Source organism: Carlito syrichta, unplaced genomic scaffold (assembly GCF_000164805.1).
Source record: "Carlito syrichta isolate Samal-C Ts95f unplaced genomic scaffold, Tarsius_syrichta-2.0.1 Scaffold302371, whole genome shotgun sequence".
In the NCBI taxonomy this organism is placed as follows: Eukaryota; Metazoa; Chordata; class Mammalia; order Primates; family Tarsiidae; genus Carlito; species Carlito syrichta.
The window spans coordinates 110,496-134,151 of NW_007246467.1; the positions used below are offsets into that span (position 1 = coordinate 110,496).

Here is a 23,656-nt window from a genome sequence, read left to right on the forward strand (position 1 = left end):
CTCCTGGCCACCGCAGCCTCGACCTGCTGGGCTCTGGTGATCCTTCCGCCTCAGCCTTCCAAGTAGCTGGAACTACAGGTGTGCGCTACCACACTGCAGAGGGCCAGCCCCTGCAAAGAGATTTAGGGGGTCCCTGGGTAGGTGTGGTGGCGTCGGCGATTATTCTGAAGAAGTAAAGAGAAAGAAAGAGAGAGATGGGGAGGAGAAAGAAAGAGACTGGACTCTGTCTAGTACAGAAGCCGATTCTGTAGGAGGGATAGATATTAAAAGAAAGAAAGTTGGGGGATAGATATAAAGAGAAAGAAAGAGAATGAAAGAAAGTGGACAACTGTTCAACAAATTGAGCAGAAGCCATTTATTGGAACTTACAGCGAGTATTTATTCCCAAATGTTACACAGTCTCACAAGTCTTTCACGTGAACACAAAGCCAGGTGCAGGAGGGGGCATCCCCTACCCACCAGGTGTTTCCTCAGGAATGAGGAAGAATAATCCCAATTAAATCACAAAACTTTTACATGAACACAAAGCCAGGTGAATGAGGGGCATCCCTCACCCACCAGGTGTTTCCTGAGTATGAGGAAGGGCAATCTCAATTAAATCACAAGACATTTACATGAACATAGAGCCAGGTGGATGAGGGGCATCCCCTACCCACAAGGTGTTTCCCCAAGCATGAGGAAGGAGGATCCCAAAACTATCTCACTGTTCCTCATGCTTGGTTAATATTCCTCAAAAGCCATACAACAATTCTAATATAATATTCTCATAATCAATAAATTTTAAAACTTATGCATATACAACACCTAATGACCAACCTAAATCCCAATTCCTCTCTATTTTATGCTAATTCTACCTACACTATAGAAACTCTTAATTATAGCCCAAACCAATTCCTAAAGATTGCAGCCCAGTCCAAAGTACGCGCTGGGCCCTCAGGAATGTGGCTCAGCCCAAAGTTCAGGCTGGGCCATTTCTGGTAGCCCTAAATAATTATCTATACTATTAAAGTTGAAACAGCATTTTACATGTATATACTAATTCTACAAATATACTTTAAAATCTTATAAAGAAGCTTGTATTGTATATAAGGCTCCCAAATGTGACCTGAGTTTGAATTATGTTATGTTTAAAGCCGAAACCACAGTCTGTGAGAAATGGGAACAGTGGACTCCTAAAGTAAGCCATGCCTGTCGTACTTGCAGAACTTCATGCTTAGATCATCAGCGTCCCTGCTAGTGGAATGTGCCAAACAGCAAAGAAGGGAAGAGGGAATGTGTTGGAGTCCCGCTCCGACCTTGGAGGGAAGGGTTAGGACCCGCACCGGAGAATCAGGAGACGGCGAGAAGAGACCACTCGGAGGCAGTTCTTCTGGGAACAGTCTGATCAGGACTGAAGCCAATTTTATTCAAACCTTTTCCAACTTATATACCATTTTCTATACCCTCCAGCAGTGTGATAATTATTTACTGGGGGTGTACAAATTCCATGATGTATATTGCGGTTTACAAATTATACATCACAAGACCATCACGAGACTTGCAAGTTCCAAGCAGACAATTCAAACTCCATGATGCCTGACGTGCTTCACAAAACTCACATCAAGGTCACAGGTGCACAATTTCAATTGTTCAAAATGTCTTCCATAGTGTTCAATAAATCATTCATATTATACTCTTTGTTCTAAACCCTGATTAATACAAAAACTTTCCAAGTTAACTCTAGGTTCAATCCAAGTTCACTGACTCCTAATATTTTTTAACGGTTGATATTATCAACTTAACACTATAATCTATAAGTTTACTTAAATGACTTAATTTTTATTTATTCCATTAACCTATTATGACTCAACATAGTGCCCTGTAATTCTATAACAATTAATTCAAATCTTATTCCTTACCATGACTTATATGAGTTTCATAAACCTAAACTTTAATTTTTATATGATCTAGTGATTGGACTTTAACCCAAAACTTAAATCTTTTTTCCTAGTACATTAATAGATGGCTACGTGTAAAATTTCCTATTGTCATATTAGAAGCAAAAACAACACCGTTGGGAAAATTTCGGTACACTTATCAAAAGATCTTAAAATTGGCCTACAGGAATAGGAACTAAAGTCATAATCTGAGAAAAGGAAACTTATAAGCTCAAACAAAACTCAAAAGTTTTCTATGAATGCTTATTACTGTTTAAACCTTTTCGATGGAAATTGTGTCGTCTTAAATGTATGTTTTATCCAAACAAGTCTATTCTAAAAATCAAATAGTTGCTGTCACACTCTTGGATAATGGGCTGCACGGTTACCATGACAATGACCCCAGGCTGAAGCAAACGGAGTTTCGGCATGTAACGAAACTAGAAAAACGTCCTGCCTGACTAGAGTCATGGCAATAAAACTACTATGGTAATTTAGTTTCTAATCTTAATCCTAGGAGAAACTGCCTTTGGGGACAAGAGCTAACTAACCAGTCTACCAGGAAATAGAAGTTAAAAAATATCTAGAAAGAAGTAAAACTTAGAAGGGACAAGGTCATAAAAAATAATTCTGCTATGCAACTTTCCATCAGGTGTATAGAGATTTACTTATAAGTTTTACTGCCATGTATGCACACTGGTCACTAATCACACGCCAATATTATAGGTATAACTGATATTCTATGTCAGAGGCGATCTTCCAGATGGGCCTTTACAGACCTCAGCCATGTAGCTATAGATGTTGGCTCCCAACAGGAATGGGCCTTCAGCTCCTGAACTCATCCTAGTGGTCTCAGGGTCCGCAGCCTGCCTGTATCCCTAACGCTCAGGCGGGCCTCCCGGCTCCCAACACCATGCCCAGCTAATTTTTGATTTATTGTAGAGATGTGGTCTCGCCAAGTTGCCCAGGCAGGTCTCGAACCCATAGGCTCAGGCAATCCACTTGCCTTTGCCTCCCAAAGTGGTGGGATTATAGGCTGAGCCACCGAGCCCAGCCTCTTCAGAAATTTTAGAGTAAAAAGTAGGTGGTGAATTGTGGCAAAAGCAAAATAAGGAAAGCAAAACCCTGGATTACTTTATATTAAGTTTAGAATGCTTTGTGAAGTACAAGGACTGCTGGAATTGACGTAATAGTGGGAAATATTAGGTAGGAGCAAACGCAGCAGATAGGTTTTTATTAAAAGTTTTTTTGTGGATCAGACGTGGGCTTCATTAATAATCATTTTATATACATATGCAATATGTCATTTAATGCTATAAAGGTGCTGTTATTTTTCTTCATTTTATAAAAGAGTAGGTTGAATCTCAAGATTATTGAATAACTTATCCAAGGTTACTGCTAGAAGATGGCAGAGCCAAGAGTCAAGCCATGGTCTAGATCTGAGCCTCTCCTGTTAATTCTTATATTCTCTCTCTCTCTCTCTCTCTCTCTCTCTCTGAGGGTACAAAAAAATTTATACACATTTTAAGATGTTATCTATGTATTACTTTTCAAAGTTGAATTGCAGTAGCAATGTGTACTATGGTGTCTGTTCAAAAGATGGTGTTAATCAAATGAATGCTAGTGTCACCACGTGACAAGCAGGCCATAGAAAATGGCAGAAGCCCAGTTGTTTGAGGGACACAAGACGATTTTAAAGTGGTATTTGAAATTTGAGAACATTGTGGAAGTACAACGACAGTAAAGGCATGGGTATGCAACAGAGCCTCCAACACACTTAACAATTGCGTGCATTTGTGATAAGTTTGAGATGCATGTTACTGTATGTGATGTACACAAGGGAATATCTGGGAGGCTTCACATAGCATCAAGTCCTGCAGTAGTTTTCTGTAATCAGAAGTGTCTGGATGCTGATAGTAACCACTTTGAGCACCTCTTATAATTCCAGAGGTCAAATGTGACTTGTATTCATCTTTTGTTATTGGTATATATTGAATATTACAATTTTAGTACAGTTTTTTCCTTAAAGTATGTATACATTTTAACACCCTTTGTGTATATAATATATCATATATATATATATAATCACTGATCATATATATGTGGTTATATCATACTGTGTAAAGGAGAATAATATGGATCATCAGATAACATTGTTATGTAAAGAACAGCATTTTCTATACTGTTCTACAATAAATATTGCAATGAGAATTACTAAATTGTTTCTTATAGTGTTGCTATGTGGTTGAAAACCTAACAAAATACAGTTTTGCTGGTGACCACACGTCATATGTTCTTTTGAATACGGACAGAATGGACTGCATATTTTTCAGACTGCTCTAATAAATAATTTTCTTCTGAGCCAAATTTTGGTAATTGTTGAATGAGTAAGTTTGAGGTTATAGTGCCTGGGAGTTCCCAGAAATATTTGTTATTTTGTTTTGACTGAAAAGTCATATATATATATATTTTTTGATAGGCAGCTGAGGTAAAGGAAGGAAAGGTTGACATTCTTTTATGCAAGTTGATTTTGTTAACACAAAATGCATGTCTGAATAAAAGACTTTTTCTTATTAAAGAGGACTTAGGACAGGGCAAAGATTTCCCTCAGGTATTAATTTTAGGTCTCATCTAATATAAATGGACAATCATGTCCCCCAAAATCCAGTGTCAGGTTTAAAAACAGTGGCCTGTAGGCCATATTCAACTTACACATGATTTTGGCTTATCTTACAGAGTGTTCTTTGTTGTTCTAAAGTTATTGCCATCATTTGAAATGTGGTAGATTCCACATAGAAGCTTATGTTTCTGGTGCTTCTTGAAAAGTTAGGCATGGCAATCTTCATCTTGTTTCCTCCTTGTCTTGTTTTTACACAGAACCTGTGTTCCTCAGTTTTCCACATTTTCCCCGTCAGCTTCATTTCGGCTAGCACTTGTTTTCTACTTGGGTCTGTGCTTTCTGACCCTGCTTTACATTAGGGAATGTGACTGTTGAACTGAGCTGTTATAATCAGCTTTTTCACACCATTGTTCTAAAACACAAAAGCCTTATCTCTGTAAATATTTTTTGTGCAATTGTGGTATATACCTTCTTATTAATTAGGTAAATTGCTCTGACAAATGTATTTAGTCAGTCATCCATACTTGAACACTTGCATTTTGTGTGTGTTACATTTTGGTATATTTAATTCCCATCTTTTTCACTGTGGAAGGCCTGGTTAATGTAAATCTTGAATGTGTTTATGTATTACTATAATTGATGGCTTTTTTTAAAGTTTGTTTCTTTAGAATTGATATTTTAAAGTTATGACATTAAACTTAAATTAAGAATATATAGCTTGACTCTTTGATACTAGATTTTTTTTTCCTGATAGACTACTTTGTCAATAAAGAATTATTTTTTGTGAAGTCAAATTAAAAGTAAATGATACTTAACTGTTTAATTAGCAGATTAAGAATTTTAGCCATTGTACTTAATTTTTTTAGTATCCATTGTTCATATGTTTAATTATCATACTTTTCATATTTTACTGATAATTTTTCCAATTAGATTCTTGGCTTATTTTGAATTCAGGGTTATACTGTGATGCTGTCAGACATATTTCTAAACTATATGAGAGTTAATATCCTTTAATAATAGAAAAGTATCTGTGGAGACCAGTTTCAGATTTGCCTGAGGTTAAGATCACCAGTGTTTTGCGCATTCTTGAGATTTTTATTGTGACCTTCGTGGCACACTTTCTCACTCTACTCTCAATCTATTTCTAAACCACAGTTCTAATCTGCATTACTTGTCTCTAGTTGAAACAAACTTGACATTTAAATCAGCTTATATAGTCAATTTCTTCTTTAAGAATAAGTGGTACAGTGAGAAGAAAATATGCATTAACACACTAAGGGCTTTGTGGCCAGTCTGCCTGGAGTTACAGATAAATCTGGTTTTCAGATCCAAATCTGTTCTGTTTTGGCTACAGTTTGGTGCTACCTAGTGATTGTTGTCTTCCTTGGCTTATATATTGATTGGGAAGATTGTGGGTTCTGTGGGTGACTCGGTCTTCTAGGACATGAGTGGGAGTGTAGAACTGGTCCGGTTAGTATCCATTTTGTTGGACTGATTCAGGGGGAAATCAAACCTGGAGAATTCTGGGGACTCAAGGATCATCCTCTGCTCCCTGATACAGATATTTCCCTCCCTTCCACCAAACCTTTCCCACCACAGAAGAAGGGGAGATTCTACAGAACATGCAGGCTAATTGCATGCCAATTGCATTTTAGTAAATTCCTGCCAGATATATTTTAAAAAGTATTCTTATACAATCTCTGGCTTTTCAGATCTTTACTACTTCTAATAATACTGCTGTTATGTATACGAAATTATTTGTGTAAGGGTTAGGTAGTGAATCCATACCATTTCTATGTAGAAGGACACAATAGACATTTTTTTTTTTTGGTAACTATTGGATTTGTGGCTGTTTGCTACATGGTTATTTTCTCGAACTTGGACTTTGATAAATATTGATTTTTGTCTTGGTTGTTATGTACTGATATTTTTATATACAAAATATAAAGATAGAGGAATGATTGTAGTTATTTTAAAGTTTATATTATTTTGCACTTTTCTAATTCAAAACTTATTTTGGAGAAAGTTACACATTGGCATATAACAGTGAATATTGGTCAAACTTCTCTTTTGTGATTTTAGGACAAAAATTGCCCAAGACATTGAGAGACTGATACACCAAAGTGATATCATAGATCGAGTGGTATATGACTTAGATAACCCGAAGTAAGTCTGATTTTTAAAGACTTTTGTTATTTTTATTTGTACTGTAAAATTTTAGTTTTATTTCTAAAAGATAAAAAAAAGATCACAGGTAACCTCCACCTAGTTTCTGCTTGCTACGTTGTCATTCTTTGTCAGGCATGTGATGGTGATGGTAAATCATGTTTATTTACTTAAAGATATCATAGTTTTGTTTTTGTTTTTTTTTTGGTGAATTTTTAATGGGTTTTAGATAAAGGATTTAAGGGTGAAGGTTGTAAATGAGGCTGTGTTTTTTAAAAAGCTGAAATTACCTCTACCTAAGAGAGTGGATATTTCACATGAAATATTGGTTTGTCCTGTGATGTTGAGCCTTCCTTTCCTTGGGCAACAAATTATCATCCTTTTGGAAGAAGCATATGATTGCTAATTCTCCACAGTTCTCACCACTCTCTCTTGTCTCTTACTGCTTACAGTCTGCTTTAGTGACTTGTTATTTGCTTCCTCTTTGATTATATTTGTTTGTGATGTTTGGTGTGTTAGTCATTTATTATTTACTATTTAGGTTTTAAGTGTAAGTAAATAAATGGAAATTGCAAATATTGGGTGTGACTATTATTTAATCATTTGCCTTCTCAAATAAGAAATTCAATGAGCTCTCAGTGGGTTTCTTCCCTGACCCAATATTCTAGTACTTTTGGGAAATTTCACATTTCACCGATCATATTTAGAAGAAATAAAATACTTTTTTCAAAAGTTAGAGAGATTTTAAAGAGTTAGAAAAGAGTACAAGCTGTAACAAAACTAGTGATTAAATTTGAAATAATATTCTTATAAAAGAAGAAACATATACTTTATTTAGTTATTTCAATGTTATAATTCTTTATCAGATAAAACAGATACAAGTGGTGAAAACAAACTCAAGAATCCTGAGTGTGGTATACTAGTGCTGTTTTTAACTGAAATGACTTTGGAGAAAATCATTGAGCTTTTTGAAGTCTTAATTTTCTCCTATTAAGAAATAAACTCTAGAAGAGCAAGAATTTGTATTCCGTTAACGAATCAAATAGAGAAGTAGCTAAAACAATATCTGGCACATAGTGGTGCTCAGTAAATAGTTACTAAAATGATGAATATGTAAAATGAGGATAATACATCTTTTTGATGCTACTTAAATAAGATAATTGATAATGTAGCTCTCTAAATTGAAAATAATATTTTCGCCTGAGAACTGCGTGGTTTATTAGAATTATTGCTTCTTATTATTTGCATTTAAAAAAATAAGTTTGTTTTTTCTATATAATAATTAGTATTTTAGGAATAACATTCAGTGAGGCAAAAGTTCTTATTATTTTAGTATAAACATGGAAGCAAGTCACTAATTGTAATTATAATTTTTTTGTTTATAAATGTTAGCCAGAGTTTGTGCTTTGTTTGTGTTTGTTATGTTCTTTGGCTTAAAATTAATGAGGAAGATGATGTGACAATAATGATGTATTTTTAATTGTGTGGTTTTCTTTTATTTCTTGCTCATTTAAAATACATTTAAATGCAATGTATTTTAATATACTTACTTTAAAAAATTTATTTAGTTACACCATTCTGGAAGAAGGAGATGTTCTGAAGTTTAACTCCAAATTTGAATCTGGGAATCTGCGCAAAGTAATTCAAATTAGAAAGTAAGTCAGTTAAGATTTTATTTTGTATGTGCCCAGATATTTTCCGGATTTTTATCAGATCTCTTTGTCTTCTGTTTTCAGAAACGAATATGATCTTATTCTGAACTCAGATATAAACAGCAATCATTATCATCAGTGGTTTTACTTTGAAGTCAGTGGAATGCGGCTAAGTGTTGCTTACAGGTTTAACATCATTAACTGTGAAAAGTCCAACAGTCAGTTTAATTATGGTAAGACAATTTTCTTTCCCATTTTAGAAGTCATGCAGGTATCTTAACTGTAGAAAAAAAGTTAAAAGAAATTATCAACATTTTAATGTTTCAATGTCTTCTTTTGTTTTCTCTAGTTCTCAAAATTCAGATGTTTATTATACAACATTAGAAATAGATTAAGCTTTGGTTTGTTGGTGAAAAAAGTTATCCTTGTATAGGTAAGGCCTTTAAAATTTAATAAGTATGACTTGGTGTGGTGACTCATGCCTGTAATCCCAGCACTTTGGGAGGCTGAGGTGAGAGAATTACTTGAGACCAGGAGCTCAAGACCATCGCAACATAGTGAGACCCCATCTCTACAAAGAAATTTTTAAAAAATCCAGGTATGATGGTGCATGCCTGTATCCCAGCTACTTGGGAGGCTGACTGAGGTGGAAGGATCTCCTGAACCCAGGAGACTGAGGCTGTAGTGAGCTGGGATTGTGCTATTGCCCTCCAGCCTGGGCAACAGAGCGAGATCTTTACTCAAAGTAAATGAATGAATGAATGAATGAATGATACAGTTGATTTCATCCAAACTGATTACAACTAAAGGTTTAGTATATATGCTCTAGTAGCTCCATCTGATTTTTTTTCTACCATATCCTGTTAATATGGTGTATTATATTGATTTAAAAAAAAATATTGACACAGCCTTTTTTCATTTGTGGAATAATCCTTACTTGGTCATTGTGTATAATTGCTAGTATTTTCTTAAGAATTTGTACATTTATACTCAGGAGGGATGTAAGTCTATAGTTTCTCTCTTTTTTTGCTTTTGGTAATATCTCTTAAAATATGTTGGGAAGTTTTCCCTCCTCTTATTTTCTGGAAGCCTAGTATAGAATTGGTGTTAATTCTTAAACATTTGGTAGAAGTCTCCAGTGAAACCATCTGAATCTGTAGGTTTTCTATTTGGTAGTCTTTTAAACTAGAAATTTAATTTCTTTAATTGCTTTAGGGCTATTCAAATGATCTCTTGATCTTGAGTGAGTTGTAATTTGTGCTCTTTCGGAATTGATCCATTTCTTCTAAATTGTCAATGTATGTGTAGAGTTGTATGTAGTAGTCTCTTACTATTCCTTTGACTTCTGCAGGGTCTGTAGTGATAGCCCGTTTCATTCCTGCTAATGATAATTTCTTCTTTTTTTTTTTGGTCAGTCTAGCTAGAGGCCTATCAATTTTATTGACATTTTCAAAGAATCAGTGTTTTGTTTCATTGGTTTTCTTTGCTGTTTTTCTTTTGAGACAATTTTTCAAGTACTCTGTTGTACCAGCAAAGATCTTTAAAAAGATAGTGTCATGTAAGTTTTTGTGTTTAGTACTCTAATATATACAAAACTGAGGGTTCTTTGTTAGGCACCTGGTATTCAAATACTATGTGGATGATAATTTTATGAATTTAATATAAACATTTAAAAATGGAAATGTGAAGTTTCAAATATTAATGTGATAATGGCAATTTTTGTGTAAAAGAAAATATGTTTTTTTCTGGCATACAAAAAATATTTACATTGAGGATTGAGGAGAAACATATATATGAAAATTTACAAAATCTCAGAGGTATCAATCATTTGTTGTAAAGATTGAAATGCTTTTAACAACTGAGGTGTGAAATGCTTGTATCATCTATTTCATATAAATTTTACAGACTGTTAAAAGCATGAATATGATGATGTTTTTAAGGGAACATTTCTGAAAATCAAAGATTTCAAGAGTTAAACAGGTTGCTCTCAGTTGTTACTATTTATGTGAAAAATGGGAAGGTGTTTATTCTCTAGAATTACTTCACATTTATGAGTTAAAGATTAGGAAGATTGATTTAATAAAGTAATTATAGGAAGATTAGGTAGCATAATATCTGGTTTAGTTATACTGGTTTAGTTACTTTTCAAAGATTTTTAAATAGTTAAGTAATCTAATTTTTAAATGTTTATTCTTTTAAATATCTGTTTTGACTAAAGCTTCAGCCAGTATATTTATTTATATAAACAGTGATATGAATATTCTTGATACAGTCTTTCACATTCTTTATTTTTATGATTTTAGTGTGCAACTGCTAAGGATGAAATGTGATAGTTCTCAGAAATGTTTGTTGGCCTTAATAATTGAAACTCATTCAAAATATTATCAAAATAAGTAAAAAAATCTAGTGATTAGTGATTTCCGTATTCAACTTGTAAAAATGTTTTTTTTTTTTTGAGTGGTTGTATTGGTTGTGCAAAGGAGGGGTGGTGGAAGTAAGCCTGTAGGTGCAGGGCTGGGCAGGTCACAGAACACCTGGAATTTGAATCAAGTTTGGGCTTTAGTTCGTAGGCAGTGAGCTACTAAAACCATTTTGGAAGTGATATCCTTTGCTCACAGATAAGTATGATATTAACATAATATTTTTAGACGATAAAAGAACAATTAATTGTACTTTTATTTGTATTTTGGGTGCTTCCTAAGAGTAAAATAAAGGCCTATTTATTTCTGCTATAGTAGTCAACATAATTTTCAAATAGTGCTAGAAGTAGATGATATTTTTACTAACTACAGTATCTTTTTACTTAAAAAATAATAATGTTAACACTTTAAACCTCACTAAATATTATAAAATGTTAAAATATACATTTTACTGCAGTGCTTCCCTTTTAAAAAAAACCCTATAGATTTTTTTAAATGATAGATAAAATAAATCTCTTTCTTTAGTGCCATATGATATTTTAAAATGAATAAAATTCTGTAATTAAAACTAAATCAAAGCAATGGGACAGATGGCTGCTTTATTTTTAAATTTCTTCGTCTTCTTCCTCCTTCTTCTTTGGATATTCTTATATGTATATCACACTTTCCAAGCTTACTGTATAGAGAATTTGGAAAACAGAATGGTGTTAAGAAGAAAATAAAACCATTGACAATGCATCATCCAGAGATAATCACTTTAGCATTTGTTGCTTCCTACTAGCCTTTTTAATAATGCAGTGTTTGATTTCTGCATATACAGTTATGTATTTATTTAAAAAAATAAGTCTCAACTCATGCAGCTTCATATTTCATGTTTTAGTCAAATTTTATGTAATCAGCATTTTTTCCTCTGAAAAAGTTTTAGTGGACATCCTGCAGAGATACTGTAACTTATTTTTCCAGACCTTTATTTGTTAGACATTTAAATCATTTTTTATTACTTTCTATGTTAAATATTGATAGATAAACATTATATATAAATATTTATGTGTATAGTTCATAGAAGTAGAATTTCTTTGTCTGTATGCCAGATCAGAAAAAATACTTTTCTTGTGATTATAATACTGGATATTTAATATAGAAAACTTAGGAATTAATAACTGCCAAGAGAAAAACTCTTAAGAAGGAAAGAGAAAAGAGCATCTAGAAAAGCCATTGTTTAACATTTTGTTATCTGTTGAACTTATTACATTCATATAGTTTTAAAATTAAATTTTACTCTTACAGATTTGAGTTGAAAATTCATATGTAACACTACTTTTTAAAATTGAACAATAATTTGTAAAAGAATTTTCCTATGCCATTAAATATTATTCAGCAGCATCATAAATGATATCTGTGTAATATTCTGTAAAGGAACAATAAATTGCTTAAATGATAACAGATTGATGAAGATTTAAGTATTTGCATTATTTAAACTGTAAGTTGTTTTGCAGTAGATATCTTTAATTATTTGTTTTCATAAATGTTTCTGATTTTTGCTTTGCCATGAATTCATAGAAGTAGAATTTCTCAAAGAGAATGAACATATGTTGCTGAAGACTAGGGAAAATGGGTATCACAGTGCTGGTGGAAATAGTAAATTAGTTCAGCCTTTTTGAAGTGCATTTTGATAGTATGTTTTCAGTGTTTATACTTAACATTATCCATCCAGATTTATTTTGGTATTTTCTGTGAATTGGGATTTAATTTAATTCTATTCTTGGTAGTTAAATAGTTACAGCTGAATTCATTCTTTTCCCAAAGGATTTTAAAATGTTGCTGATGAATTTATTGAGTTGTTAAGCATTTCAAGTTTGCACCTCATTTACAACCATGTACCTAATCCACTAATAAAAAAAGGGTGGGAAACATGGCTCAGAAACTGTCAAACATTTTTGCTCTGCTTTGGCTGCTACAGAAAATGGTCAGGCTAGTAAAAATAGATTAGAACCTGGTTGATAAGATAATATCATAACTTGCTCATAATTCCTTACTTTGTGAATTTGACTTTAATTAATCTGACCTCTTAGTCATATGTCCCCATTGGTTTTTGAAACACCACAGTTTTCATAAGTTATTGTCCTGATTATACACTAGCTTAAATTTGGGGGCTGTTTGTTGTTCTTGTACACTGTGTTTTTAAATTATTTTGACCTTATCATATATAGTTTTACATCCTGTGGTTTTTTTCAAAGACATTTCAAAACCTTTTTCTACTTATTTATTTGTTCTGAGTAGTTTTTTCTGAATATGATTCACAGTAATTTTTATGAAGTACCAAAAATATCCATTGGATTCAATTTATAGAATAATTTAGGAGAGATTGAATTTTTTGTATTGTCTTACTACTTGGGAACATAATGTATTGTTTTGTTTATTCAAGTTTTTTATGCCCTCGCCTGTGCTTTTTAGGAATTTTTTTTGGTAAGTTTTATTTATTTCTGTTTACCTTTATTTCTGTTATGAAAGAATCCTTATTTTCAAGTTTATTATTACTTCTAAATTAAGTACTTGTTATTGCTTCTTATTGATTTTCATATGTTTACTTGAAAATCAATCTTCTTACTGAACTTTTTATCAGTTCTCATAGTTTTTCAGTTGATCTTTGGATTTTCTTGGTAGGTACTTACAATTTGTTATTCACAGTTATATTGTATATTTTTTATTGTTTCATTGTTTTGAATAGAACTTTGAGAATGTTTAAAATATGTTTAAAAAGGATACATTGGACATCCTTGTTTTATTTAGAGTGTAACGGGAATGTTGCTAATATTTACATTAAGCTCAGCTTATTAACTTGTGTTTTGGGATGCATATTCTTTTTCACAGTAAAGAATATCTATTTTTATTGTTATGAAAATTAGAATTATTTTATTTTTTACACTTATTAATGAATAAAATATGACCTCATAATATTATGACCTGTTGATGTGTTGTATTATGTTGTTAATATTACTAGTATTAAACCACCCTTGGTTTTTAGGAATAAGTCTGCTTGACCATGTGAATTGATCTTGTAATATACAACTACTTTTGATTTTTATATCATAAATTAAACAAGGCAGTTTTATTTTGGTAGACTGTCTTGGTTAAGTTTTGGAGGGAGGCTGATGCCATCTTTAAACACTTAAATGAAAAGGCTTTTATTTCTCCCTTTGAGAGGGAGAGTGCTTCTGGATGACTTTTGCAGGTCTTTCTATGACTCACTATAGTCTGTTTTTCTATTTTTTATTGAGGCAGTCTTGATCATTTATATTTTTTACATAAGTGATATTTAGATTTTCACAATTCAGTAGCAGAAAATTTGTATATGCTATCTGCACTATGTATACTTTCTTGTTCCTGTGCATGGTTCCTTCCCCCCCCTTTTTTTGTACTTAAAACATAATTTTGTTTTTATGTTAAAAATATGGCTCTTGGTTTTATTCATCATTTCCTTTGGACTTTTTTTGTTTATTAATTTCTTGCTTTTCCTCCCTGCAGATTGAATTTTTTTATTTTCCTAATGTCCAGCTTATTTACTTAAATTTATTTTTGTTTGTAATTAAAGCATTTAAGTTTTGAATTTGCTCTCAATTATAACTTAGTTCTGTGTCCTCCCCCAAAATTTTAATATTAAGATCTCCTTGATATTTTCTATATTGCTTCTAGTTGTCTTTAATATGTAGTGTTGGCCCCTTTGGATTAGAATTTTTAAGGAAAGAATTTGTTACATTTTTAGTTGGTTGTATTATTTTAAAACTTTTCTCATTACTTTCAAATTTTAATCCTTTTTGTTCACAGACGCAGAATTTATGATTTACAGTAATTTTTTGTGACTTAATACGTGGTCAGTTTTTGGTTTTCACGGGCAGTTGACAAATAATATGTATTCTTTGTAGGCAACACAATTTAGTATGCATTGTTAGTGAAGTGAGAAGGAACAATCATCTCTTTTTCTTCCTACTGCTCATACCGCTTCCATTACTTCTGTGCCCAAATGTGTGGGAGTTTCCCCACACATTCCGGTTCTCCTACTTTCCAGACATGAACTGGGTATTCTACAATTTACTTATGACACAAACTACCTAGAGTTAGTGCAGCCCTCATGGGTGAAGGACTGAGTCTTCCAGGGCTGCCCCTTACTTCAGATGCCAGTCAGAGGTAGCGAATCCCCAGGTTGCCACACTTTGGGACGACTTGGCTACATACCAGGGTTTCCCATGACTCCCTACTCACTTTGATAATTTGCTATGACAGTTAACATAGCTCAGGGAAACACTAAACTACTGTTACTGTTTTATTATAAAGGGTGTGACTAAGGATGCAGACGAACAGCCAGACGAAGGGGGTAGGGCCAGAAGGGTACTGAATATGGGATCTTTTTGCCCCATGAAGTTGGGGTGTACCACCCTTCGGGCACAGGGATGCATTCACCAACTCAGGAGCTTTCTGAACCCAGTACTCTGGAGGGTTTTTTTTTTTTAATTTTAAAAATGTATGGTATGAGTCAGGATTCTGTATACAAATGGTCATCATACAGGTAAAGTGTGGGCCTTCCTTTGGTCCCTACTTTGCCTGGTTGGAGATTTTTATGGAGGCTTAATCATGTAGATATGATTGATTATTAACTCAGCCTCCAGCTCCTTTCTCGTCCTGTGAGGATGGGGGTTGGGGATGAAAGTTCTAAACTTCTAATCATGACTGGTCCTTGAGGTGATCATCCCCTATCCTGGGGCCCACCAGGAGTTGCGTCATTTGAAACAGAAGATGTTTCTATCACCCAGGACATTTCAAGAGATGTAGCCTCTCTGTCAGAAATCAGTGTCAAAGATTGAAGTTTGTATGAAAAGACGTACCTAACACCCCCATTGCTTAGGAAATGACAAGGGTTTTAGGATCTCTGTCAGGAACTGGGGTCAGAGACCAAATATTAAGACAAAAGATGCTCCTGGCATCCCTATCCTAGTAGATTATAAGGGTTTTAGATGCTCTGTATCAGGAAATGGGGGGTAGAGACCAATAAATGTGTAGATGTGTCTTACTATTTCATATTTAGTATTATAAATTTATTCAGTTTTCTATATCCTTGTCTATTTTTTGCCTTTTTTTATCTGCCTAAGACTTAAAAAAAATTAACAGTTTTTCAGTTCTGTTGTGTTTCTGTCAAGTCTACATTAAAAAAAAACTTTTTCCTATTTTAATACTGTTATTTTTCACATAGAAGTTTGCAACTTTTCCATGTTCCTTTTACATATATACTTTAATAGTAAAAAATAATCACATTTATCTCAATCAGTATCTTTTGCCCTGAATTCTGTTTTCATATTGGTTTGAATTTGCTTGATGTATGTTTGCCTATTTTTTTTTTCAAATAGAGGTTGGATTTTGTCATTTGACTGTCTTTTAATAGATGGGTGTAACCTATTTAAAATTCTTTTTATAATTGATATATTTGACTTTTTTATGCTTTCTATTTTGTGCTTTTTAAAATGTTTCCTTTATTTGTTGATTCTTATTGTGACACTTCTTTTATCTGTGGAATCCAAAATATAAAATGAAAAACAAAAACCACAAGAAGTAGATGAGACATATTCTGAAGCCTTGAATTTTTCTCAGTCTCACTCCATCTGCCTTAAGTTTAACAGATTCTTCCCAGATTCTGACAAGAAGTTGTTTGTTGTGAGTTTTCTTGTTTATTGTGAGTTTTCTCCAAGTATCTGTAAGTATTTAACTAGGAAGTTAATAGAAGCTATAGAAGGAACTGCTTAGGTAGATGTAATTTTTAATGAAACTCTATCATTAATTAGATTTGTTAGGTCAATGCAACATAAAGCAGGTCTTCATTTGTCTTAACATCAGCAGTGGTAGAAGAAGAAAGGGACCAATATTTTGGTAAGCTAGAATTCAACATTGTAAGCAATTATAACTAGCAATATAGTTAAAATTGTGGTCCTCAGATCCATTTTGAATTCATTCAGGGATGATGCTGTTGACTAAAGAAAATATTTGCAATGGAAACTTCTTCAGCTGGATGTGCTTATGTAATTGTCATGCATGATTGAAATGAGGAAGTAGTGTTAATTAGGAGAGTAGCTTTTTGTCTGTAATTTTTTTTTTATTGGGTCTTATTGGTTGAGGGAGTATTTAAGTGTTGGATTCTAGAAAATGTACCCAATAGAGATCTTGTTCTTTGACATTATCCCTCTAAAGGGGCAGGGTGACTAGTTGCTTTTATTTCTCAAGTTGCCCTTTTCCTTTTGAGTATTTTTAGGTGATTCTGTGAACATGTCGTTCTCTCACAAATGCATGATCTTAAAGTTAAGCAATTTGCTATTTTTCTAATTGTAAAGAGAATGCTGCCTTTGGAATACTGAATTTGAGAATTTATGTTACTATATAAAAGTGCTATGTCTGTTTCCAATCCATCACCCACTTTCATCCATTACTTGAAAGGGATTTGCTCAAATTACCAGTAGATGGCAGTCTTGCATTTTAGTGACTTGGAGGTTTAGTAGTAAGCTTCTCTTTCATGCTCTTCTCTCATATACCTTCTTATGTAAATTGAACGTGTTTGGAACCAGGCAAGAAAGTAGAATTTTGGAGTCTGATCTCTAGCATTTCCACCCTCCCATGCCCACGTTAGTTAATTCTGGTCTTCTCTGACTGCCTAGACTGGATTAGTCTCCCTGACAAATGTTTCTCATAATTTTTTTCCTTTTCGGCTACTCTACAGTTTCATGTTATTTATGCATGTGGTTTTCCTGCCCCCCCCTTTGTAATTAGTACATATTTTGCATCAAGGTATTTCGAGACTGTGTAACGCTCTTGTTCTTCTACAAGCTTTTACTTTATTATTATCAGTATAGACTGTTTTACTGCAGGTTATAATTTGTTGCTATAATTATTTATTTTGACACTCAGATTGCCCAAGATTTGGCCCGTGGGATCCCATTCACGCTGGTGGGTGTGCCCTTTTGGCATATCCCCATCAGTCCTTACGGTTGTCCTTGCTTTTTGGCACAACAAGATGTATAAGGCTTCTCTTGCCTTTCCCTGCCCCAGCCAGAAGTCAGCAGTTTCTTCAAAGAGTGCTGGCTTGTGTTAGTAGAGAACGGCATTTAGAAACCAGGATCTCCGCCTGGGCAGCGAGACCTCATCTCTACAATCAATCAAAAAGTCAGCCAGGTGTGGTAGCGCATGCCTGTAATTCCAGCTACTCGGAAGGCTGAGGCGGAAGGATCGCAGGAGCCCAGCAGGTCGAGGCTGCGGTGGCTGGGAGTGGCCGCTGCACTCCAGGCTGGGCGACAGAGTGAGACTCCAACTCAAAAAAAAAAAAAAAAAAAGAAATCAGGATCTGTGTGCTTAGTGTAGACGTTGCTATTGGGTTATTACAGCTTCCAAACCATCTGAATGGACAGAGTTAGGCAATATATTTTATACATACTTAATACTGATACAGAAGTTTATATTTGTAGTAGTTTCTGTATTTGTATATGCACATTTATGTGTGTATGTATGTAATTATGCAGACACACAATGCCCTCCTTGAGGTTATACTGATACCTTCAATTTCAAGCTAATAACATAGGCTTTATTCTGGTTTTCTTTCCATATTTACAATTTCCTTCTTGAACATAGAGCATTTTGGCTTCTATTATCTTCATATATTTACTTATTTGATCCATTCCAGTTTATGGATGTCTGTTACCCATTGGGCAGATGCCCGCCTCACCCTGTTCAGGGTCTGACGTCCCAAATCAGTTTTCCTCCCTTCTCCCTGCCTGGATTCCCTCCCTTTTTGTTTTCTTTTTAATTTATAGTTTTACTACATGGTGATCAGAGAGTTTTTTTGTAGTATTTCTGTTTTGTGACACTTGCTCTTGTTTTCCTTGTGACCTAATCTGTGATCAATCTTTGTAAATGTATCATGTGCTGTTGAGGAGAAAATATATTCTCTATCTGTATCAGGATGAGATATTTGACATTTAGACATAAGAATGGCCATGTTGATCATGTTATTTAGTTCTCAATTTTTTGTTGTTGTCTTTCAATTGATCTGTCTTATACTGAGAGTGGTATTTATATCAATAGTGTGTTTCTGTCAGTTTCTCCTTATCTCTCCTATAGTTTTTCTTTATGTAGGAGGTTGATCTTATCTGGTGCACTGTTATTTTTTGTTGGGAATTGTAACTTTTTCATTTTTTGTTCTGAAATCTACTTTGATCTAGTTTAACTCCTACTTTATTGTTCCATTGCCTCCTATATCTTTGGCTATTTTTCTATTTATGGGTTATTTAACATTTGCTCTATTCTGTCTTCTAGTAATGCTGAAGGCCGGGGTCCTGTGTTGTTTTATATATCTGCTTATTGAATTTATTTATTTGTTGGTTAGGATGTATGAAAAGATTCAGATTCAGGTGGCTACTGTTATCCTCCAAGAATCTGATTCTTCTGTTTTTAGTGTAAATCTCTGCTGTAATTCTTGCCATGTTAGAAGCATATATTGTATCTATGCAGAGTTATTGAGTTCAAATGACATATAAAGTCTATGATAGATGCTTATGAACCTGTGATTCATAGTATGTTGATCATTAGGGCCTAAAACACTTTGTCTTTCTTTGCATTGATCATATCTTCAATAAAACTTTGGCCTTAACTTGGATATTATTAGAGACTTGTGCCACTGAATGTTACAGTTTTTAGCATATTTGTTTTATGTACATAAAAGTTTATCCTTTGGCTAATGAACAAATCAATTACTGAAATATAGACTTTCTATATTAGGTTGGATAGATTGTGGTTTATTGAGTCTGACTTCACCTCATTTGATTGGTTTTTGCTGGGGCAACTTATTTTGTCCACGTGGTTTTTGTTATAGTCACAATTTCCAAATACAACTCCCTTCACTGTGACCACAATTTAATACTGTCATTTAAAAAATAGCATAAAAATACTTTTTAAATAAAATTAGAACATATCAGACAAATCTAAAATGCTCTTTGACCTCAGCTTGAACCTTTTTCTACCTTCTGTTAGTTAACTATTTAAAAAATTAATAGCGAATACTTGTATATATTTATGGAGTACATGTAAATATTTTGTGTAATGATTGAGTTAGGGTATTTAGGTTATCTGTCACCTTGAATATTTATCATTTCTATGTGTTGGGAATATTTAAAGTTATTTCATCTAGCGATTGAAATACACATTATATTGTTATTGCTGTAGTCACCCTACTCTGCTGTCAAATATTAAAACTTATTCCTTTTATCTAACTGTATGTTTACACCCATTAACCAACCCCTCTTCATTTCCCAACTCCTCCCATACTCTCTTCCCATCTTCTGGTATCCATCATTCTACACCTTACCTCCATGAGATCGCTTGTTTAGCTCCCACATTTAAGTGAGAACATGCCATATTTGTCTGTCTGTGCCTGTTTTATTTCACTTGACATCATGACCTCTTAATTCCGTCTGTGTTTCTGCAAATGACATGATTTCATTCTTGTTTTTTTTGGAAAGCAGGATTTACTAAGAGAACAGAAAAACTTCTACAGTGAGAGGGGACCCAAGAGGGTTGCCCAGTTTCATTCTTTTTTATGGCCAAATAGTATTCCATTGTATATATCACATTTTCTTTATCCATTCACCCACTGATGGACACTTAGGTTGATTCACATCTTTGTTATTGTGAATAGTGCTAAATTAACATGGGGTACAAGTATACCTTTGATATGGTGATTTTGTTTTCTTTGAATAAATACCCAGTAGTGGGATTGCTAGGTCTTATGGTAGTTCTGTTTTTAGTTTTTTGAGAAATTTTCATGCTGTTTTACATAGTGGCTTTACTAATTTGCATTCCCACCAACAGCGTGTAAGAGTTTCCTTTTCTCTACATTCTTGCTAGCATCTGTTGATTTTTGTCTTTTTAATAATAGCCATTCTAATTGTGGTAAGGTGATGTTTCATCATGGCTTTGATTTGCGTTTTCTTGATGATTAGTTTATTCCAAGCATTTTTTTCATGTACTTATTGGCCATTTGTATGTCTTCTTTTGAGAAATGTCTATTTATATCCTTTGCATACTTTTTAATGGGATTTTTTTCAACTATTCAGTTATTTAAATTCTTTGTGTATTCTGAATAGTAGTCCCTTTTTGGACAAGTAGTTTGCAAATATTTCCTCTCATTCAACAGGTTGTCTCTTCAATCTTTTGATTGTTTCCTTTGCTGTGCAGAAGCCTTTTAGTTTAGTATAGTCCCACTTCTCTGATTTTGTTTTTGTTGCCTGTGCTTTTGAGGTCTTAGCCATAAAATCTTCGTTTAGACCAATATCCTGAAGTGTTTCCCCTATGTTTTCTTCCAGTAGTTTCATGGTTTTAAGTCTTATGTTTAAAACCTTAATTCATCTTGAGTTGATTTTTTTGTGAGAGTTAGAGGTCCCACTTCATTCTTCTGCATATGGATATCTGGTTTCCCCAACACCATTGATTAAAGAAGGTATCCTTTCTCCACTGTATGTTTTTGTCACTTTTCAATTGGCTATAACCATGTGGATTGATTTATTTCTGGGTTATCTATTCTGTTTCATTGGTCTGTGTGTTTTTATACCAATTCCATACTGTTTTGGTTACTGTAACCCACGATATTACTTTGAAGTCAGGTAGTATAATGCCTCCAGCTTTGTTCTTTTTGCTTAGGATTGCTTTGGATATTTGAACTCTTTTTTGGTTCCGTATGAATTTTAGAATTGGTTTTTTATTTCTGTTAAAGATGACATTGGTATTTTGATAAAGATTGCACTGAATATTTAGATAGGTTGCTTTGGATAGTGTGGTTATTTTAACAATATTAATTCTTATTCGTGAGCATGGGATGACTTTCCATTTTTTTGTGTCCCCTTCAGTTTCTTTTATTATCATTTTATAGTTCTTCTTGTAGAGGTTTTTTTCCTTTCTTGGTTAAATTTATTCCTAGGTATTTTTTTTATAGTGATTGTAAATTGGGATTGTTTCTTGATTTCTTTCATTGCTATTACATTATTGGTATATAGAAAAACGACTTATTTTTTTATGTTGGTTTCGTATCCTGCAACTTTACTGAATTTATTTATTAGATCTAAGAGTTTCTTGATAGAGCTTTTAGATTTTTCTGCGCTATCTGCAGAGAGGGACAGGTTGATTTCTTCTTCTTTAATTTGGGTGCCTTTTACTTTTTTCTCTTGCCTGATTGATGCGGCTAGGACTCCAGTACTGTGTTGAATAGGAGTGGTGAAAGTGAGCAAACTTGTCTTCGAGGAAAGGCTTTCAGTTTTCCCCATTCAGTTTTCCCATTGTGGTTTTGTCATAAGTGGCCTTTATTATGTTGAGGTATGTTTCTTCTCTGCCTAGTTTGTTGAGAGTTTATCATGAAGGGATGTTGAATTTTATCAAATTTTTTCTTGACATCTATTGTAATGATTATATGATTTTTGTCTTTCATTCTTTTGATGTGATGGATCATGTTTATTGGTTTGGGTATGTTAAACTATTCTTCCATCCCTGGGATAAATTCCAGGTTTATTATCTTTTTGATGTGCTGTTGCATTCGGTTTGCTAGTATTTAGTTGAGGATTTATGCATCTAAATTCATTAGGGATATTGGTCTATAGTTTTTTATTGTTGTTGTATCCTTGTCTGATTCTGCTATAAGGGTAATGCTGGTATTGTAGAATGAGTTATGGAGAATATCTTCTCCTGCATTTTTTGGAATAGTTGAGGAGAATCAGTGTCAGTTCTTGTAAGTTTGGTAGAATTTGGCAGTAAAGGCATCTGGTCCTGGACTTTGCTTTGTTGGCAAATTATTTTATTACTGATTCAATCTTATTGTGTGTTATTGTAATAAGTAATACTTCTTGGTTTTCTGTTTCTTATTGATTAAATCTTGGTAGGTTATATGTTTCCAGGAATTTATCTATTTCCTTTGGTTTCTCCAGTTTGTTAGCATATAGTTGTTCCCAACAGTCTGTCTCTGACATTCTTTTGTATTTCTTTGGTATCAGTTCTAATGTCTCCTGTTTCATGTCTGATTTTGTTTTTTTGGGTTTCTCCTTTTTTTCTTTGTTAGTCTAGTTAGTGGCTTGTTGATTTTGTTTATCTTTTTAAGAAACCAATTTTTCGTTGTATTGGTCCTTTGTAATTTTTTTAAGTCTCTATTTTGTTTAGTTCTGCTCTGATTTTTATTATTCTTTATTTCTACTAATTTTGAATTTGGTTTGTTCTTGCTTTTCTAGTTTCTTAAGGTGTATCATTAGATGGTTTATTTGAAATTTTTCTGGCTCTTTGATGGTAGGCATTTATTGCTATAAACTTACTTTTAGTACTATGTTTGCTGTATCCCATAGGTTTTGCTGTGTTGTTTTTCAATTTTCATTTGTTTCAAGAACTTTTTTATTTCCTCCTTAATTTTTTCCTTGACTCATTGGTCATCCAGGAGCATGTTGTTTACCTTCCATGTATTTGTGCGGTTTCTACATTGCTTTTGTTTCTGATTTCTAGTTTTATACCATTGTGGTCAGAGCAGATACTTAATGGGATTTTGATTTTTAAAAATTTGTTGGAGACTTGTTTTGTTTTCTACCATATGGTTTATTCATGTGCTGATGAGGAGAATGTGTATTCTGTAGCTGTTGGATGCAATGTTCTGTTTAAGCCTCTGTTTTTATTTTTTTATTAACCGATTCAGCCAGTCTATATCTTTTGAGTGAAAAGTTTAAGTCATTTACATTCAAGGTTATTATTGATATATGAGGGCTTATTCATTTTATTAATTGTTTTCTGGCTGCTTTGTATATTTTTGGTTTCCTTATTCCACTCTTA

At 33.4% G+C, this 23,656-nt stretch overlaps 1 protein-coding gene across 3 annotated transcripts in view; it reads left to right on the plus strand.

Annotated features, from left to right (window-relative positions):
* Positions 1-23,656, plus strand: part of AGTPBP1 (ATP/GTP binding protein 1) — a 172,293-nt gene that overhangs the window by 85,604 nt on the left and 63,033 nt on the right. For all 3 annotated transcript variants that reach the window (XM_008056463.1, XM_021711566.1, XM_008056464.2), the window contains exons 14-16: positions 6,619-6,702; positions 8,271-8,357; positions 8,439-8,587. In XM_008056463.1, coding sequence (XP_008054654.1) covers positions 6,619-6,702; positions 8,271-8,357; positions 8,439-8,587 — 320 coding nt within the window. The remainder of the gene's footprint in view (positions 1-6,618; positions 6,703-8,270; positions 8,358-8,438; positions 8,588-23,656) is intronic.